General features: G+C 38.1%; 1 protein-coding gene across 1 annotated transcript in view; it reads left to right on the plus strand.

Annotated features, from left to right (window-relative positions):
- LOC5577501 overlaps nt 1–22,163 on the plus strand; it is an 833,563-nt gene that overhangs the window by 712,290 nt on the left and 99,110 nt on the right. The window contains exons 7-8 of the mRNA XM_021855744.1: nt 14,189–14,269; nt 14,828–14,884. Coding sequence (XP_021711436.1) covers nt 14,189–14,269; nt 14,828–14,884 — 138 coding nt within the window. The remainder of the gene's footprint in view (nt 1–14,188; nt 14,270–14,827; nt 14,885–22,163) is intronic.

Here is a 22,163-nt window from a genome sequence, read left to right on the forward strand (position 1 = left end):
GATCAAAAACAATGTACGAGGTATGAAAATACTTCATATTCTCTGTAAGATTCAAAGCGATGACGTTTATCGCTTTAATTCAAGAACTAGTCTACGTCATAGAAAAATGGGTAAACATACATGTGTGAAAACTTATTGTCTCAACCAAATCATCTTGGTTATGCTATGTTTGTTTATATCCTCAAAAATTGTATAAGATTTTTTTCTCAAAAATAATTTATGGAATAAAAATTAAAATTGAAAATAATTATAAAGCTTCGAATTGTTTAGTGGAATACTTATAAATAAATGAAAACCGAATTTAGTACTGTACCATTTAATTCCACTAGAGTTTGTATCTTTTGACAGATACGCGTAATTTGACCTATGAGGACTATAAGGCCGTTATCAGAGTCATGTACTAGACTCGAAAAGTAAGTTTTTTTTTTTTTTGAGACACTTGGACCCTTGCCCGACAGCTTGGACGTTGATTACCAAGACGCATTTTTAAGTGCAAATAATTACCATCAAATTTCTTCTTCTTTATGACGCTACAGAAGCCTGCTTCTCAACTACTCATGAGAACTTCCACAGTTATTAACTGACAGCTCTCTTTGTCAATCGACCAATTTTGCATGTGTATATCGTGTGACAGGTACGATCATACTCTACGCTCAGGGGAGTCGAGAAAATTTCCTTTACGAAAAGATCCTCGACCGGCTGGACTCTAACCAACGACCCTCAGCATGGTCTTGCTGAGTTTACTATTATGGCTACCTAGTCCCAATATCAAGTTTACTTTATTTTATTTTTTGCTTGAAATTGAATTTACGTCATTATAATATTAGTTTTAAGTACTTGGTAGGAGGGAAAGAACTAAGACGGATAGCTAGCATATAACAGGGAATTCAAAAACCCTTTTAAAAACGCATTGTCAAAATCAGGTCATTAACCATATTAAAGCATGAATTTGCTCTTTGAAATTGTTACATATATTTCAGCTATTTGAAAAATTACATGAAACAATCAATTTTTTTCGAATGTATTCCATTATTTGGAAAATATCAGATTTGAAAATAAATAAACTGACAATGCTTCTAATAAGACAATCCATACGACAGCTGCGATCAGCAGGCTTTTTTGTTTGCCATGAGTTTTTAAAGTTGCACAATCGTTGTGTCCGTTAGATTACAAAGGAAAAGCTCTGAAGGACGGTTCAAATATGACGTCCATTGTTTTTCGGGATTTCTAGTCCCCCCACCCCTCCCCCATCTTTCACGCTTTTTGAATACCTAATTTTTTTTAACCTAATACCTAACCACACTTTCATTGACCCCCCCCCCTCTAAATGATGAACGTAATTTTTTAATGACCCCTGACCATACTCGTAAGTTTTGTTTTTCTTTTCGTTTCGGTTACATGGGTACTTCTAGCTGTCAACCCTACCATGGAAAGTTTCCTGGTAAACATTATGTACGATTATGACCTTCGAAGGGAGCATCAAACGAATCAACGGACTAGCATGCAACGCCAAATGGCACAGTTCCTGACAAAAAAAAACCGAGCTGAAGCGGGAATTTAGCCCACACTTCTTTGATGGATGCAGCTAGTTACTTTGCAACACTATACACACGGCAATGAAGTCCAGATTTTGTTGTTTTTTATTTATCTCTACCGCCTGAGGCGGAATTCGATTAAGTGCAGATTTTAATTTTTAATATATCAGTCTCAACAATAATCTAGGCTCCAGAACTTCATGCATTGCTTTATAGTTTAGTTGAGTATTTCATAGTACTGCAAAAGCTTAAAGTTTGCCAGTTTAAAACGCATTTCGTAGATCAACATAATAAACAATATTTTTGCAAGTAATGCCAGCATGGGCTGCATACAACAATAGTGCGCCATTTAAAAGACTCTGCAGTTCAGAAGCAAATAGTAAGTAAAGGTTTTAAGCTCCAGTTGTCCAACTTCATAAATATTATAGCAGATATTGAACCAGCATGCATTGTAGAACACCGAAATGGATTATCGATTCAACATGGTATTGACAGATTATCAAAGCAAAGGGACATTCAAATATTACGTCCATTGTTTTAAGTCTATATAGACGTAATTTTTGAACGTTCCCCAAAAATTTTACTGCTTCTTAAACTTTGCTATAGGGGATTTAAGACAATAAATGTGATTCCCAATCTATTTCAAATATGGGCTTATAAAAAAAGGTTTTAAACCAAAGCTATGGTTTTCTGTTACATAGTTTTTGTACGGTACATAATTTTTATGATTCGTATGTAATCACTCATTCATGTTCCAATACTATATTATGCACTATTGTGGACATTAGAACCAGATTCAACCACTTAACTTGATCAACTGAAAATGAAAATTGGTAATCCTCAACGAACATCGACCGGGTAAGGGCCGGCACCAGCACAATTGTGCTGGTCCCACTTTGTCTCTCCAGAAATTTTTGCTGTGTGAATCAATTCACATTTGGTCTTCACCATTTCGAAGAATGACTCTTTCACTCTCGATTAGTATCTGTGCATACCTAGAAAAAACGAATAGTTGAAAAGTTGCGACAGATAAAACTTTTTCAATTCTTACGATGTTTGTTTACATTTTGTTTACCCTGAGCTGGTGTTTTCTAAACACGATGTAAACAAAAGTTTTTGCGCATAATTACAAGTATCAATGATAATTCAATAATCGAAATCAAAAAAGTTTGGTAAAACAATGATCTATTGGCTTAAAGAATCATTCAATGTCATGGGTGCCGAACAGCACAATTGTGCTGGTTCGTCCCGAAAGGGATATGATAACGATGTATCTAGCTAGCTAACTAGTAAGAGTGGCTACGGATCATTCTTTTTAGCAAAAGGCAAACTGAACGTCACCAATAGTATTAATGTCCACTTCGAATAGATTAATTATTTGAAATGGGCATCAATTCTATCTATAACGCAGAATGTCCGTTGGATCACATCCGAGATATTATTGCGTCTATACCATATGAATTATGACGCGGCTTTAAGCAAAAAATGCCAAAATGTGATACCACCACTACAGGTTACGCCTTTGGTTTCCATCATATGGGCTAATGGATTATGCTCTCCCATCGCGGCTAGGTCGCATAACCAAGGGGAAGGATTTTCACTTTAAATATATTTGACCAAAAAAACTACGAAAACCCCGATTTCACGAGCTTGTTTGCCTGTAAATCTTAATTCAAAGCGATGGCTTTTTCGAAATAAATTTACTTGAAGAAGTTAGGAGAACTTAAGGGAGAAGTTTGGGATTTGAATGCTTATTTCTCTGTTTTGTACGTCAAGGGTTCCGACGTGTTTGTGTGTATAAAAATTACAGGATATTCACCGGGAAAGTCGGAAAAACTAGAGTTAACGGAACTATCATTTTGTATGGGATGATCCGTAACGCTTTTCAACAGCCTACTTGACGGCAAGACGAAGTTTGCCGGGACCACTAGTAGGTAATATCACGGCATAAAAATTAACAAGGCAGGCTCTTTACTGATGTAAAATCATTGTAAACATGTGACGTCACTCCTATCGTACCATATACCGTTTTGATTCGAATCCCGGACAGCTTCAAATTCCGAACACTCTACTTTGTATGGGAAAGATTTCACTCGAAATGTTTCAAAATGCGCCGTCAAAAAGTTCCCAATTTGAAAGATGATTTTTATAAACATTTAACATAGCAATCCATGAAAATTTACAACGTTCAACTAGTTTTGATGTCTTTCTAACGATTTAGTGCGTTTGATTAATGAGTCGACTATTCTGATTGTGTTTTTCAAGAGCTGTCCGGAATTCGAATCAAAGTGTCCGGAATATGAGGCAAAAGTGTGGTTGTGCCCGGAATAAAAATCATGAAGAGGCCGAACATTTTTATTGATTAAAGTGAATTACAGATGTGGAATCCACATCTTCACCTACCATTCGAAAGTTAAGTGTTTGCAAGGCCTGATAATGCTGAAGTTTTGTACAGAACGATTCAATTTATATGTGTAGTGACTAGTTGTACTTCACTGAAGCCTTAAGTGTCCGTAATATGAATCAAAACGGTACCTTCCGAACCACTGGATCATTTTTTTCGCAAATTTATTTGAGGTGGATAGGAATGGCGCACAGTGCTTCGAACGTATGGCACTTGGGGACAAAAGTCAGAACTGGATGTTTAATGCGGGTTTGCCCTACGAAGTTGAGGAGAAAGTCGTTATACACAAAAAAATCTCATTATTGGCATGAATGACACATATTACATCAGTAATGGCATAAGTGGCTTATACGTCACGTTTTACACTTGACACCATAGAAGAGTGCTTGATTTTAAATAAATGTTCAAAATAAAAACGCATGAAAACGTACTTGAGTCGTTGTTTTATTTACATGATTCAGTGGCGTAGCCAGAAATTATTTCTTGGAGTATTACTGCCCATAAGAGCATTACTGCCCATAACAGCATAACTGTCTCATATGGATTTTCGAACCAACACCTTTTTCCATCGCAACGTTTATGTTTTAATGTATACTTTACTATGCATATGAGAATTAACACACTTTGTTTGAAAGTATTGTGGAAAAATATGAAGTTGGTGCAGTCCCATATTGAAAAATAGATGCATAACAGTCTCTATATAAACTTTTGACTCTAATAGCAACTTCAAAACGTAAATTGTGTTCAAGTTTATATTTTTTGAAAAATAAGTTATTTGTGCATTTGTGTTGAATGAATATTGCATGTAGAAATAGACTAGAAAATTATGAACCATTGTATTAAAAGAAAAAACTCAAACTTTGAGCGCTATTTTCTCAATGCCTACCCCAGACAACCAGAAGTCGCAAGAAAGTAGACGTGATAACTTGTTAATTCATACAAATTATATCAAACCCGCTAAACGCGATGGATAAAATCGTCAGATTGATGAGTTTCCTGCATAAAACGCTTTTTTATGAGTTCATTTGTACGTCTTGTTTCGTCCCGTATACTCGTACAAAGTAAGTCGAATCAATCCGTAGGTAGCAGCTGTCAAATCAACATTTTTTTATCATAAGTTAAGTCGCAAAAGAACACAAATCAATTCGGTAGAAAATTTATACTGTCGCATGGAATGCTATTGTTAGCATTAGCATTCGCATTAAGCAATTCGCACAAATTTGTAGGTGGTACAGTCCAAGACTATTGTATGAGGGTTGCCTCCTTCCCGTCCGTTACCGAAGTCAGATATTTGGGACTAATCCCTGACTCTTAGGCAAGATTGACGCATCCTCCAACAGTCGAGAACTGTCCTGGCCACGTCCTTGCGAATGCTAGGGAAAGGTAAGGAGTGGTTAATTGATCGCCTAAGATGCAGAGAACTCTACGACCTCTTATAGGTGTTACGGGATATTGTGGAATGCTAATGGAAAGGGTAAGGCTATAAGATACGTTTGGTAGACGTTCTGGCAAGTATGTGTATGGTATTAGCTGAAAACCGGAACAAACTCACCGAATTTCTCCTTCGGAACACCTCTGCAATCCATCGTTCGTCTCTCTATGACCTGGGATTTCACGTAGCACTGCCCAGCACAACACGCGCTTGGCTGGTCTGGGGTCCAAGAAGATTTTAAGCATTTGAGGCATTTCGATGCGAGGATGATGACCATTCCATGATTACCTCAATTTTTACTACCGTAAAACGGGGTAACTTTGATAGTTTTTTCGAAGAAAACTTGAATATTTATGCATGCTGTTTCAAAAAATAATAATTTATATTTTTAAAACAAGTACTGGCATCCTAGCTATCGATTGCAGTCGATAGATTTCCAAAAGATTTATTATGAATGGATTTATAATTTTTCATATAATCGAAAGTTGGTTTTCTGTTTAGGGGTAACTTTGATAATGGAGTATGAATCGAACAAAATTGAATGAATAACGAACATTTGTAGGGGGTTGCATACCTTTAGGCGTTAAACGTTATATGGAAATTTCTGACTTAGTTTACAAAAATGGTCCCAGTTTGTGAAAATGCTATTCGCTAAGAGATTTAAGACCGTATTCAAGTTCTATGATAACTAGGCTGTCAAAGATAAGTGGCTAACTATTCAAAACTACATCAAATAGTGATCGTAGAACAGATTGTTTGTAAGCGTTTCGAAAATGCTAAAATTGTGTTAATTTTTAATATTCGTATAAAAAGCCTCAAATGCACTGGATTCCAATGAAAATAGCTTTGACATGAAGTGGCATACTGATACTCTTTACTTTTGTATTCGTTTTGCTTAACTGATTAACAGAAACTTCGTTATTTCGTATAATATGTTGTGGGTCTCGCACTATCAAAGTTACCCGCATTATCAAAGTTACCCCGTTTTACGGTACCACTAACCATCACCAATTTTCTCTGAGGCTTTTTTTCACTGAAGCCATTTTGTCACTTTTCAATAGAAGATAATTCCCTTTACATCATCTCACGATTTTGAATCGAAGAAAATCAGTTGGTTTTGCACTGACACAGCTAAAAAAGTATCACCATACTTTATGCATGTAATCGTGTACACTGATACTTTTTCAAGTCAATATAAACTATCGTGACTAACTTTGAAATGCAAGCAGAAAAGTCATCATTGTTGCCAAAACAAATGACGGGCTACTTAGCCTTAATATATGCACGTATATTGCCTCCAATTGTATACGTAGAAGGCCTTTTCACGAAATCTTTTAGGTAAAATTTTGCACACACAAAGCCTCCTTATTATTTCGTTAGCGGAATTTGGGGCAAGTGTGCCACCCCTGATTTTTATAAAAACTACAAACTATATTTTTTATTTGATATGTTTCCTTATTGTTCATAATACAATGGTCAACATATGACGAAATTTGCTCTATTTTTCACGTATGTACATCGACTTCCGTGAAAATAATAAAATTTCAGTGATTTTTTATAAGATTTCGTTTTTTTTCTAAATAGCATGGTGAGAAGTAAATTAATAACGAATTTTTCAAACGTACTGTACATCGTATAACAAATGCGTAAGTAATTGTGGCATTTGAACGAAAAAATATTTAATTTTACATACGAAATTTATTTTTATTGAAATCTATACTTTTTGGGGCAAGTGTGCCACCTGTTTGGTAAACAAAAATGGTTGGAGTGAAATTCATAAAAATGTTAACATCATCAACAAAATCGTAATAATGAACCAAAATGAGATACCAGTAGTGGCTTCTGAGGTGTAGAAGGGAAATAGCGAATATTTTTACTCTCACAGTGATTTTTCTCCAAATATTCGATAATAACATCGTTTTAGGCGCTTTAAGAACTATTCTACTTATTTTTATCAATGTGTTACCGTTATTTAGTGCTGATTATTTAGTGCCGTAATGGAAGAGTAATTCATAAATCGTATTGAGACAAAAATATCGATTTTAGTTATTCGAATTGACTAGTAGAAAGTTCCGCATATGATGAACCTTGTTATAAAGCACGATAAACTTAAAAATCAGTGTTGATAGACTCACACTCAAATTTCAATCAATACGCTCTCCCGTGAGAGCAAACTCATTAGAGATCGGCTTCACAAATCTCGCGCTTGAGATTTTGATGCAAAATCACTCAATCAACTCATACCGTAAAACAATGACTTAGTTGCAGAACCCGTCAAAAACTCGTGAAACCCGAATGTTGTTGTTTACGTTAAAAAAGTGAGCCAACTCATCCATGATGTTTTGACTGCTGAGTTGCGTGATTGACAACTCACGCTTGAAAAATATCAAGCGTGAGTTATGAGAAATTGATTTTTTCACAACACTTAAAAATATTTTTAAAATTATCATTTAGGCTCTGCTTCGTTAGCAATGTTAACAGGAAATAAAGAAAATTTAATTACAAGTAGAATTACATGAATGTTTATTCGGTGGCCTCTTGCCACAATGACACAGTACTTATGAAATGATGTGAAACTAACATCATAAGCCTGAATTGGTGGGTTTTTTAAGCTTTAGACAAAGTTAGAGAACAATTTACTTAAGGTGGCACACTTGCCCCGAATCCCGCTATATGTGCATTTTGGTTATCTGGGACTTATTCAATATGAGACAGTTATGCCTTTATGGTCTAGAGAAGAAAAAAAAATGTGGCCGGTATACACAAAAAAAAAAAAACTTTTTCAACTCCCCTTCCCTTACCTACGTTCAAAATTGCTTAACCATTCATATTGTATTCACTACTAAATGATCTCAAATTTATGCATAAAACTGGATAACAAGAATATCAAAAACTCTACTCCGGATAATCGAGTCGCCGAATAATCGAGTCTCCGGATAATCGAGTCCGGCCTGTATTGCCAAAAATCAATAACCAGAAGAGGCTCCAAGAGAAAATGTAAAAGGATAGGAATGTATAAAAATAAAAATTATAAAAATCAAAACCTAAAATTCATAAATTTACGATTAAAAATAGAACATTTCCCAAAACGTGTTAAGAAAGATTTTAGATTACGAAAAATTATATTTAGATCGAAAATAAAATTTTGTTTTGTACCCAAATTAATACATATTAATTATCGAATTTAGACAATTTCGGACGAAAAAAATTAATGTCATCGCCTTAAATTATGATTTACAGGCTAACAGGCTGAAAGATGGTTTTCCTTAGTTTCTCATCTATCTATATAAATAAAAATGGAGTGGTGTTTGTTTGTTACGAAATGGCTTGAGAACGGGCTTTCGGATTTAGACAATTCTTCCATTGTTATGTTCCTTAAGTTTTCCGACGTTTTTGTGTGTATAAAAAGCCCAGGATATTGAACGCAAAAGTCGGAAAAACGGGAGTGAACGGAACTGTCATTTTGTACGGGACGTTTCATGGCGTTTTTCAACAACATACTTGATGGCAAGACGAAGTTTGCTGGGATCACTAATATGAAATAAATTTCGAGTGTTATCAAAAATTTGCATTACTTCACAAACATGTTAACTTCACTTCTACAATCAATTTTATGTTGAAAAAAAGACATTCAATCGATTTGAATTTTTATCTACAAGGATATATGTTTATTAAACAGGGTTTTACGTAGTTTCTTGTGTAAAATTAATTTTGATCTCTATTTCTACTTTAACATGCTCATCGAACTTCTAGAGGTAAATTTATTCCGAAAAATCTACATGTCATTAGATTAGTTGACCCATGCAGTACTTCTTAAAGAACTAAACTCTTTTAAATAAAATTCTGCAGAACATATTATAATCTATTGTATTATAAGAAAAACTGAAACCTCATGATTCAATTTCATTCTTTCTTTCAAGAAATGTGCCCCTTCAATCTAAATATTCACCGAGAGCTGGTACGCAATGTCATTTGAGAACCTTGAATACGTTCTGCCCTATCAGCAAATCTCGTCTATTCACATTTTCCGTACAACGTGTACGCACGCAATTTACCCTGCCCCGACAGCCAATAAACCCACAACCCAAGCTTAAGCTACTCAGAGCTCCCAACGCAGAAATGAATCCGTTTTTTTTCCCAGGAGACACTGACGAGACCGTGATGAAGAGGCCTCTGTCGCAGACTGGCGGCTTGATACGCTGCCGCTTGTGGAACAAACAACTAACACATTTATTTCCACTATATATACAGACCTAGGATATAGTATCTCTGTTTTGTGAATATAAACTTGGAAAAATCAATATATCTACCACGTACGCGCATAACCATCTTGAAAGCTAGAATTTAATGTTTGCTTTTTCATGGAAATGGTATGATCCATTATTTTCGGTCGACGGGCTCATACAACGAGGGAATAAGTACTCATGGTTTTGATATGTACTATATAGTTTTTGTTGTAGTTCCTTTTCTTTTATGTTGAACTGAGTTAGGCTATTCTTACCGAAGTCGCTACCAAAACTAGGCAGGCCTTTTGAAGTTTTAGCATGAAAAAAAGTGAATAGTCATTTTCTGAGAAGACATCTGATATGTTCCATGAAAATGCATTGAAACTTACATGTAAATATATGCAGCTTTCCAATAATTTTGGGATTTTTCTTTTGCTACGGGCCTTTAAAAATTAAAACGCAGAGTCAAGTTGAGATTTATAAGGCCCATTCCACGCTTAAATTTTAGCTAAAACTCTTAGCACTGTCTGTAGACATATCACTCCAATCTATGTTATGAGCCACATTATGAGTTATTAGTAGTCATTTGTTTATCCGCCCTGCAGCGAAACTCTAAGCTCGTTCTGGCAATGAAATATCATGCCGTTGTAATATTTATCACAACTTTTCCGTTGGCAAACAATCCGCCCCCGAAAAATGGCGTGCAAGTTGCGGGGGAAATTTTATTTGACAATTAACAAGCAAAATTGGCCACTTTATCCTTAAGAAAAAAGTGAAAGAAAAGAAACGCGGCTCAAAGCAGCATAGCATCACGCAAAAGGCACAATCCGTTTCTCACTGTTCCAGAGAGAACGAACCGTGAAGAAAAAAAAACTCAAGGGAATGTTAGACTCTAGCAGAAAAGAAAATTTAATTAAAACAAAAGCGGAAAGCCGTCTCGGGAAAGTGCCTTTGCCAAGTACCACGGTGACATTCGCTTGGCAGGAAAATGCTACTTTCCCGCTTTTCTGTTTCCTCAGTGAGAAGAACTTTCCGCCGTTCCGTTCGGGAAAAAAGCTGTGAAGGCGGCGCAATGCACCATTTCCACCACGTACCCGATGAAGGGAATTCGTTACTTACCTACTCCGGGAAAGCCTGAAAAGCAGATTTGGCACATAGGTTAAACATTGCAAAATAAGTTGTCGTGTTATTCACAACCAACTCAAGTAACAATTCAACAGCCGTTTGGCTTTCGTATGGTTTTATCAATGTTTCTTTACAATTACGACGTACTTTAAAAGTTTACGCAAAAAGTTGCAGAATGGTAATTTTTCAGCACGAGTCGTACATTACGCAACTCAAAACAGTTATGTTAACGTAATGATAAGCCGTTACGTAATAGTCATGACGCAACTGATTTCAGTTGCGTAATAAGTATTACGACACTGTATAATTCAGTGCAGGAAAGTAGGCCGTTTCATAACAGATTGGTGTGTTGAAAAACAGCATATTACGATGAGAAATAGTAAAAAGTTTTTTTCTTGCAATTTTTCATCGTCATATGATGTTTTTCATCACGCCAATCTGTCATGAAAAGGCCTACTTTCCTACACTGTAGTATGTACCCTGGCCTGGATCATGGGGATTGACGGTGCCAAAGTGAAGGTGCACCGTAAAATAATATCCGTTTGTATAAAATATCACCTTCCCAATACTTTGGCACACCTCTAACGGATCATGATTTATCATGAAACGGCTGCTTGCAGGCTGAGGATCTGTTAATATGTTTCTGCATATTATCAGGAACTCTTCAAATGGAGGGACCGCCAGGGCTCAGTAGTTACTTATGCACCACTACTTGTAGTTGCAGTTTGTTAGATGAATTGTAGCATCCTTTGTACTAATCGGTAATGGTGGATAGGTTTCGAAGCTAACGCATGATCCAACTTTTTGTTATGTGACTTAAAAGTGAGTATTCGGTGAGTTTCTGTGTAACATTCATCGTTATAAAATTAATGATTGTGAGGGTGATAATGATACTTGATGAATTGCATAGTGATGATGAACTGTTGAAATTGCATTTGAAGTGATTGTGAGGGTTACGTTAATACCACAGACATAATAATAACAGTAGACACTTATTTATTTAAACAAAAACACTATTGCCTAGTTCTTTACACTTTTACAATGACAGTGTTCATAATAACAGCGAGTGCAATAGAAGTGATTGAAGTATTTTTTGTTACGGTCGTTGTGATAATTCGTAGTTCAATTAAATAGTAAAAAAATAAACACCCTTCAATTATTGGTAATAAAATAAATTGGTATGAAAGTGGCGTGATGTAATATTGGTGGAACTTTTAGCTGTGATAGTGGAAAGTGATAACGAAAGTTCATACATGATAATCTGATATAGAAGTGCTAGTGTCAAAAACAAAAGTGACGACAGCAAAAGTGAGGCAATTATGTGACAGTGAATAATAAAATAAAATGGGGAAAGGGGACCTTTTCATAAAACTATTTCGTTCTTCAATTTAACCACTCTAGTAACATTTCAGGCCTTATCATAGTTTGATAGTAGTCTGAACTACTAGACTGCAAAACTACGGTAAGGGCTGATTGCTGCTAGGGTACACAGTGACCATTTGAGCAACATTGCTTAGGAACGTCTGTGTGATGAACGCAATAGAGGCTTATAAAAGCAAATGCTGGGAAGGAGCTTAGGGCAGATTAAAAGTGCCAGTACTACCCCTATCGCTACCGACAAAAAAAAAAAAAAAAAAAAAAAAAAAAAAAAAAAAAAAAAAAAAAACTTTCCTACACTGTAGTATGTAGTGCGGGAATAGTCATTACGCAACTGAAATCAGTGCTGTAATGATTCATTACGCAACGCTTTCTCATAACGCAACTGTTTTGAGTTGCGTAATGAATCATTACACAACCATTTTTAAGAAATTGTAAAATGATGGTGAATGCATTCCGATATAAGTTCTGATACCCTCAAGTGGTTTTCTACAAAATTGCAAAAAATGTTGCACATAACTCGTTGCAGAAATCGATTTTTACAGCACTCGTCGTAAATTTGTTCCGTATACTACTATTATAATCGTATTCCAAATTTATGCTGATTAGCATGTGAAGCAACTCGGAGCAGGGAATGTTATCATATTGAACACTAATAGTCCTGATATGGTGTTGTCTATGTATAATTTTCACGGTCTTTCTAAACCAAATTTGCAATAATTCAGCTTATTCTGAACAAAGGAAGAGTGCAGATTTTAGATCAATCTTGATAGTCAAAACATAAAAAATTTGGCGCTTTATTATAATTTTCCACCATATATTGTATAAATTGATTTATGACCGCTTCGTAGAACAAAATGGAGCCACTGTGCGCTGCAAACATCGTCATCGACCTCATCCGGAAAAGCTTGATTTTCTGCGGGAAAAAGTTTTCACTATTTAGCATTCTTTTCTTTGTGTTTTCCTTAGTCCTTTAACGGTGCACTTAAGAAAACCCTCCAAAGACTGGAGAGTTGAAACGATCGCGTGGTGGATTGGAAGCGTCTCCTTCTCTGTCGGCGGGCGACCGGAAACAAAAGCAATCACACCTTCTGAATGGCGTGGCGTAGAGATGCGGTCACCGAAGAGGTGAAAGCCGCCGGAAGTGACGTGGTTCATTGCGACAGTCAGTCGTTGTTGAGGAGAACGAATGCAACGGCGAGAAAATTTGCGGAAAAAACTTTGAAGCGTTGTTGGCACTGCGCTAAAGCTTTGATTGCTCGTATTTCACTCGCGATAAGCCGGAGTTGTTGACATTGAAGGAAGCAAATCTTAGTGAAACAAGGGAAGTTATCCTGAAATGGAATGTATGTAGTTATACATAAGTATGTAGTTATAAAGATCATATGTTAGATGATATCTATATTTCAAAAAAGGTTTAAAAGCATGTCTTCAAGCTCAACCAGAAGCTGGAAAGCTTCTTCCCAGAAGCTGGAAAGCAGCTTCCCAGAAGCTGGAAAGCTTCTTCCCAGAAGCTGGAAAGCTTCTTCCCAGAAGCTGGAAAGCTTCTTCCCAGAAGCTGGAAAGCTTCTTCCCAGAAGCTGGAAAGCTTCTTCCCAGAAGCTGGAAAGCTTCTTCCCAGAAGCTGGAAAGCTTCTTCCCAGAAGCTGGAAAGCTTCTTCCCAGAAGCTGGAAAGCAGCTTCCCAGAAGCTAGGAAGCAGCTTCCCAGAAGCTGGAAAGCAGCTTCCCAGAAGCTGGAGACAAACACATTTCATTTTTATTTTATAGATAAGTAGATATTTATCCATAAACGACTGTAAAGTTAATTAATTAATTGGCAAGAAATTATTCTAATGATATGAAAAATTTCCATATGACGCCTTTTTTTTCAAACAGGGGCAAAGTTGATAGTTAGAAAAACATTGGAATCCCATTCCTTCGCCAACGTGTAACCCGTTTCGTTTCGTGCACAAGAAATTTCGCATGGCAGCAACGCCGCAATAGCAATTTCCCCTATACCCTTTTTCGACTCCAACAGCAGTAAAATGACTAAATGCTAACGATCTGCCCAAATATATTTCAAACATTTCCATATTTTCTTTTCCACAGCTGCAAAACGAAAGACTGAGACATTTTCAAATGAACGGCGGTGGTGGACCGCAGCCAAGTTTCGAAGAAACCATTCAGAGGGTAAGTTATTTCGTAGAAACCTAGAAGAAAAAAGTGAAGTAGCAAAATGTTGGCCAATGGTGCTGGTCGAGAGGCACTTTTCGACCGCTCGGTGTGGCCAGAAATTTGTTATGTGCATAAATATTTTCCACCCCAGCTCTCGAAGCCAATTTCCCACCTCATTTTCTTCTTGTCGGGTCGCACTTCGAATGCGGAAGACGAATGAAGAAGCCCAAAGTGGGTGGTCGGCTTCGAGGTGTTGTCGGAGTGGGGGCATTTCAAGTGCCTTAAATTGTTTCACTTTTTCCGTATTTTAGTTTTAATTATTTTCCACTCGTCCTATTCAATTGCCAGTTGTGGAATTTGGAAGAGGGAGAAAGAAAACGCCGGACGCTCCATTTTGCGGTGTGACTGGCCACGGCTTCTTCTTACTCCCTCTTCCTCTTCGTCGTCATCTTTCCATGCAATAATATGCAAAAGACAAAAAATAATTTGTGTTTTTCTACTTGGTTTATTCCGTTCTTTTATTTTCATTTTTCCGGCGGTCTGCTTAAAAAATTTCTCATTCGGTATGCGCAGCTGAAAATGCAAGAAGCACTTAGGAAAAAGGAAAAGTTTCAACGGGAGCATGAAGAGGTAAGTGAAGTAGTACTTGATGTCCTTTTTCTGTCAGTGTGACTGTGTCGTTGGTCCTGTTTTATCCGATTTTTTTTATTTCGTTGCTTCCGATTTCCTCTTTTTTTTCTGGTGATGAGAGTACGTGTTTTCCTAGATGATTTTTCTCACTCCCAATTTTCCTCCTCGTTTGCCATTCCTTCTTGTTTTTCCATTATAGTTGCCTCATATGAATAATAATGATCTGGTAGTTTGAATTCAAGAAACAGTAAACTACATGATTGTGAAAAATGAATATTTGAAAAGTTGGCTTGTCATTTTGCAAACGTCAAATTGAGTCTTCAATTATGAGTCCATTTATTGAAGCACAGATATCTAAACATTAGAGTTTTTTTGTTTTAAACAGTTTGTACAAACATTTTTCTTATTATTGTATCTTTTCTTGCATTAAATAATCCCAATTAATGTTTGAATGTTTGATAAAATCGAACGGCCATTTTAGGATTGAAATTGTAGTTCATATTTTAATTACATATACACTTTTGCTTGTTAAACTCATTAGACAAAACAATTATTTCTACTTTATTGTCTGAATCGACCCTTTGTGTAGCTTTCCCTTATTTCAATCTGTGTTTAGGTGTAATTACCATTTAAATTTAAGATGGTGGGTGCTGCCATTTGTGTTATTTTTCTAAATCAAAATTGGATTATAGTACCGAACGTTCAGATTTTGGAAAAAAAAATTACCGAAACCGTAGAAAAAATATGGTCCAATCAACTGCCATAATAGTTCGAGCATCTCCTCCACAGACGTTAGATAATTTTATTCCAATGTATTTTCATTTTATACCTTTTCCCCAATCTACTACAAGCCTTCACTGGTCGCCATTTTAACTTCAATCTATTTCAGCAGCGTAATTATTGCAACTCTGCCTCCAATTCGCCTTACTGGATCCGCAGTGAGCAGCTTTAAGACTGTTCAAAGTTCAGGAAAACAAAATATCATCAATCAGCCGTCCTGTGAATGAATCAAACACAAACACCGTCTTCTGTCCAGAAATACGTCATATTGAAAACGATATCACGCACAAACATCACTCAGATTATCATTAGAAACGAGAACTCTTTAACTGCATTTAGAGCAATATACATTCAGCTCACCGGATATATATCGATAACTAGTCTGATGATTTCTAACACTGCCACCCTAAGCTCACATTTGTTAGAAGGCCTATAAAGTGACCTATTATATTGAAACAAATATGCTTGGAATGCGAGTGAAGTCCGATATGGTAGCGTTATATGTTGATTAGTGAGAAAATAAGAATTGAACGAAGAACATTATTTGACCTCGATGTGAAACAATGTTTAAAATAATCAGATTACAAACAGACAGTCGACAAATATGACTAAAATGGTGAGTTTTCATAACTTTGAAACTTTGGAGGTTACTGGAATTAGTTGTAAAAACCAATATTAAAGGGATAGTGGATGAGTTTGCGAGGTTTAGTGTTTAGTTTTTTAAGTATATGGAAAGGGGTTCAATACTAAACCAAATAAAATATTTTTCTTTCAAGCTCGACAAAGTTTTGAAATATACTTTTGAGCGAAAAGGTGATGGTCAGAGGTTGGAAGCTCTTTTGCTTCTTCTTGGAAACTGTGAAGATTTCTCTCAGACGCTGGATGGCAGTTTCCTTTCAGAAGCTGAAATCTTTCCTCTCTGATGCTGAAGGCCTTCCTCTCAAAAGCTGGATTGTTTCAGAAGCTAGAAAGCTTCCTCCCTGAAGCTGAAGAGCTTCCCTTCAAAAACTGGAATGCTTTCTCTCAAAAGCTAGAAAGCTTTTTCTTGAAAGCCGGAAAGCTTTCTCTCAGAAGCTGGAAAGCTGGAATGATTTCTCTCAAAATCTAGAAAGCTTCCTTTCAGAAGCTGGAAAGCTTCCTCTCAAAAGCTGGAAAGCTTCCTCTCAGAAGCTGGAAAACTTCATTTAAGAAGCTACTAAGCTTTTTCTCAGAAGCTGAAAAATTTCCTCAAAAAAGTTGGGAATCTTCCCTTTAGAAGCTGTAAAACGTCCTCTCAGAAGCTGGAAAGCTTCCTCTCAGAAGCTGGAGAGCTTCCTCTCAGAAGCTGGGAAGTTTTCTCTCAGAAGCTGGAAAGCTTCCTCTCAGAAGCTGGAAAGTTTCCTCTCAGAAGCTGGAGAGCTTCCTCTCAGAAGCTGGAAAGCTTCCTCTCAGAAACTGGAAAGCTTCCTCTCAGAAGCTGGAAAGCTCCCTTTCAAAAGTTGGAAAGCTTCCTCTCAGAAGCTGGAAAGCTTCCTCTCAGAAGCTGGAAAGCTTTCTCTCAGAAGCTGGAGAGCTTCCTCTCAGAAACTGGAAAGTTTCCTCTCAGAAACTGAAAAACTTCCTCTCAAAAGCTGGAAAGCTTCATCTCAGAAGCTGGAAAGCTTCCTCTCAGAAGCTGGAAAGCTTCCTCTCAAAAGTTGGAAAGCTTCCTCTCTGAAGCTGGAAAGCTTCCTCTCAGAAGCTGGAAAGCTTCCTCTCAAAAGCTGGAGAGCTTCCTCTTAGAAACTGGAAAGCTTCCTCTCAGAAGCTGGAAATCTTCCTCTCAGAAACTGGAAAGCTTCCTCTCAGAAACTGGAAAGCTTCCACTCAGAAGCTGAAAACGTTCCTCTCAAAAGTTGGAAAGCTTCCTCTTAGAAGCTGGAAAGCTTCCTCTCAGAAACTGAAAAACTTCCTCTCAGAAGCTGGAAAGCTTCCTCTCAGAAGCTGGAAAGCTACCTCTCAGAAGCTGTAAAGCTTCCTCTCAAAAGCTGGAAAGCTTCCTCTCAGAAGCTGGAAAGCTTCCTCTCAGAAGCTGGAAAGCTTCCTCTCAGAAGCTGGAAAGCTTCCTCTCAGAAGCTGGAAAGCTTCCTCTCAGAAGTTGGAAAGCTTCCTCTCAGAAACTGGAAAGCTTCCTCTCAAAAGCTGGAGAGCTTCCTCTTAGAAACTGGAATGTTTCCTCTCAGAAACTGAAAAACTTCCTCTCAAAAGCTGGAAAGCTTCATCTCAGAAGCTGAAAAGCTTCATCTCAGAAGCTGGAAAGCTTCCTCTTAGAAGCTGGAAAGCTTCCTCTCAGAAGCTGGAAAGCTTCCTTTCAAAAGTTGGAAAGCTTCCTCTCAGAAGCTGGAAAGCTTCCTCTCAGAAGCTGGAAGCTTCCTCTCAGAAGCTGGAAAGCTTCCTCTCAGAAACTGAAAATCTTCCTCTCAAAAGCTGGAAAGCTTCCCAGACAACCAGAAATCGCATGAAAGTTCACGTTATAACTCGTTTATTCATACTAATTATATCAAACTCGCAAAACACCGTGGATAAACTCGTCAAATTGATGAGTTTCCTCGCATAAAACACTTTTTTTCTGAGCTCATTTGCACATTTTGTTTCGCCTCGTACACTCGTACAAAGTAAGTCGAATCAATTCGTAGCAGCTGTCAAATCAACATTTGTTATCATAAGTTAAGTCGCATAAGATCACAGGTTAGTTCGGTGGAATATTTAAACACTCGCATTGTATGTTATTATTCATCACATAATATATGCACGCATATCGCCTCCACTTTTGTACGTAGAAAGCCTTTTCGCGACATCTTATAAGTGAAATTTTGCACATACAAAGCCTCCAGGTGATTTCGTTATGCGTACATTTTGGTTGTCTGGGTTCATCCCAGAAGCTGGAAAGCTTCCTCTTAGAAGCTGGAAAGCTTCCTCTCAGAAGCTGGAAAGCTTCCTCTCAAAAGTTGGAAAGCTTCCTCTCAGAAGCTGGAAAGCTTCCTCTCAGAAGCTGGAAAGCTTCCTCTCAGAAGCTGGAAAGCTTCCTCTCAGAAGCTGGAAAGCTTCCTCTCAGAAGCTGGAAAGCTTCCTTTCAGAAGCTGGAAAGCTTCCTCTCAGAAGCTGGAAAGCTTCCTCTCAGAAGCTGGAAAGCTTCCTCTCAGAAGCTGGAAAGCTTCCTCTCAGAAGCTGGAAAGCTTCTTCTCAGAAGCTGAAAAGCTTCCTCTCAGAAGCTGGAAAGTTCCCTCTCAGAAACTGGAAAGCTTCCTCTCAAAAGTTGGAGAGCTTCCTCTTAGAAACTGGAAAGTTTCCTCTCAGAAGCTGGAAATCTTCCTCTCAGAAACTGAAAAGCTTCCTCTCAGAAACTGGAAAGCTTCCTCTCAGAAACTGGAAAGCTTCCACTCAGAAGCTGGAAAGGTTCCTCTCAAAAGTTGGAAAGCTTCCTCTCAGAAGCTGGAAAGCTTCCTCTCAGAAGCTGGAAAGCTTCCTCTCAGAAGCTGGAAAGCTTCCTTTCAGAAGCTGGAAAGCTTCCTCTCAGAAGCTGGAAAGCTTCTTCTCAGAAGCTGAAAAGCTTCCTCTCAGAAGCTGGAAAGTTCCCTCTCAGAAACTGGAAAGCTTCCTCTCAAAAGTTGGAGAGCTTCCTCTTAGAAACTGGAAAGTTTCCTCTCAGAAGCTGGAAATCTTCCTCTCAGAAACTGAAAAGCTTCCTCTCAGAAACTGGAAAGCTTCCTCTCAGAAACTGGAAAGCTTCCACTCAGAAGCTGGAAAGGTTCCTCTCAAAAGTTGGAAAGCTTCCTCTCAGAAGCTGGAGAGCTTCCTCTCAGAAGCTGGAAAGCTTCCTCTCAGAAGCTGGAAAGCTTCCTCTCAGAAGCTGGAAAGCTTCCTCTCAGAAGCCGGAAAGCTACCTCTCAGAAGCTGGAAAGCTTCCTCTCAGAAGCTGAAAAGCTTCCTCTCAAAAGCTGGAAAGCTTCCTCTCAGAAGCTGGAAAGCTTCCTCTCAGAAGCTGGAAAGCTTCCTCTCAGAAGCTGGAATGCTTCCTCTCAGAAGCTGGAAAGCTTCCTCTCAGAAGCTGGAAAGCTTCCTCTCAGAAGCTGGAAAGCTTCCTCTCAGAAGCTGGAAAGCTTCCTCTCAGAAGCTGGAAAGCTTCCTCTCAGAAGCTGGAAAGCTTCCTCTCAGAAGCTGAAAAGCTTCCTCTCAGAAGCTGGAAAGCTTGCTCTCAGAAGCTGGAAAGCTTCCTCTCAGAAGCTGGAAAGCTTCCTCTAAGAAGCCGGATGGTTTCCTTTTAAAAGCTGGTTTTTTGCTCAGCAATTGAATTTTTTTTTCTAGAAAGCTAGATAAGCTTCTTTTTCAGAAGTTGGAAAGATACTTCCCACAAGCTGGAGAAGCTTCTTCCCAGCAGTTGAAAAAAAACATCTCAAAGTATGGAAAGCTTTTTCTTAGAATCTGAAAAACTTGTTTGCAAAATCTGGAAAGGTTTATTCCCAAAAGTTGAGAAGCTTCTTTCCAGAAGCTGGAGAACTTCCCGGAAGCTGAAAAGCTTCTCCTCGGAAGCTGGCAAGCTTTTTCGCAGAAGCTCGAAAGCTTTTTTTCAGAAATCGGGATGCTTGTTTCCTGGAAATGTAAAGCTTCTTTCTAGAACTGGGAAAGCTTTTTCCCAGAATCTAGAAAGCTTTTAACTAGTTTCAAGAAAGTGTTTCTTTTCCAGATGCTGGGAAACTTCATTCCAGATGCTGGGATGCTTAATTCCAGATACTGGAATGCTTCTTTCCAAATGCAGAAATGCTTTTTTCCCAGATGTTGTAAAGCTTGTTCCCAGATGCTGGAAAGCTTCTTCCCAGAATCTGGAAAGATTTTTCCTGGGAAGCTTTTTCCGAACGCTTATTTTCACGATCTAAAAGATGAAGTCTCTCAGAATCTGAAAAGCTTCCTCTCATAGGCTGGAAAGTGTTTTGCCATAAGTTCGAAAGCTTTCTCCCAGAAGCTTGAAAGCTTTCTCTCAGGAGCTCAACAGCTTTCTCCCAAAAGTAAGGATACTTCTTCACAAATACTGAAAAGCTTGCTACCCAATGTTTGGACGATGAAAAATGTTTTTCTAGAAGCTACATAAATCTTCTCAGATGACGTGAAGCTTTTAATTAAAACAAAACAGCTTCCCTTACAGAAGTTGAAAAACCACTTATGAAAAGCTAAAAGCACTTTTCCCATAAGCCAAAACCTCATTACTTTAGAGATTATTGAAAAATCGTTCCATGATAACTCCATTCTTCCACATTATGACAACTTATGGAGGTAATCTTCCACTATCCTATTATTCTGCAACTTTTCAGTAGCCACTATCGAATCGCTTATCTCAAAGTCATGCCAAAGCCGTCCAACAAGATAATAGTATTAGGTAGCATCGAGCGAATCCACTCAGCACCGTAAACGACAACACTGCCTCTTGAGAATGTTACTAGTCTCAAATGAGGCGCTTTCCCAGTTCTGCCACAATACGAAGCAAGTCCTTACTAATTCTGCTACTGCTGCTCTGCAACGACTTATGATGATTCAGTCGAGACATGCATAGAAGCAACTTCGCCATTCGGACGACCACGACGACGATGATGACGACCAACTAGGAGATTAAATCTTGGGAAATCGAACGCAGTTTGATGGAGAAGTTAAAACCATCAGCTTGTGCAGCTTGCCGTCGTCAAATGCAGTAGAAGCTGAAGCCCATCACATCACAATGAGACGACATGTTCGCCTAAGAGGATTTTTCGGAGGTATCTATCGAACGAGATAAGTTGATCCTCGCCCCATCTCCACCCACCTGAAATCGATTGTACTTTTCCCCCCGTCGAGCCCCCTCTTCACGAATGCGTAGTTATCCCTTGAAGGGGTCCAACTTTTGAGGATGCCTAGCTAGAAGTTTGTAACCGTTTTGGATCCCCTCGAGTGTAATACCACCGGTAGCATCTACTAGCCATTGATCTTTCCACGCTATCTCGTCTACAGTACTTTCAAAGATTTTGTCTGACTAGCTATCCTACTCTTAAGCTCTTTCCTTTCAATTAGCTTTACTAGAAACACAAATCACCATGACCCTCCCGGTTAATGAAATTTATTAAATCGTTCTTCTCTCACCAGCCTCACAACCTCCCACCCTCTGTCCTGATTCAATAATCGCCATTTTATTCCCTGGGGAAGCACGATTGAGGAATGTCCCTTTCTTCATCTCCAGCGGCTTCCAAGCATAGACAAACTGACGATTTTTGGCAACCCGTCCTTCTTCCCTTCTTGGTAGAGCGATGGCATTTTGTAAATAATTAATTTTGTATCCCTTCACCGAGCACATCGTCTAGCGAAAGCCCAACGTACAAGAATGACACACCATGTTTAGCCAACCAGCAGCAGCTTCAAAGGGACTTCCCGCGGAGAAACTGTGTGCAGTTAGATTAGAGAGTTTGGCTCGATGTTGTTGTTGTTGATAATGCTGTTTCGGGTATTATCTCCCCTTAGT

This window comes from Aedes aegypti, chromosome 1, assembly GCF_002204515.2.
Source record: "Aedes aegypti strain LVP_AGWG chromosome 1, AaegL5.0 Primary Assembly, whole genome shotgun sequence".
NCBI classification, from domain to species: Eukaryota; Metazoa; Arthropoda; class Insecta; order Diptera; family Culicidae; genus Aedes; species Aedes aegypti.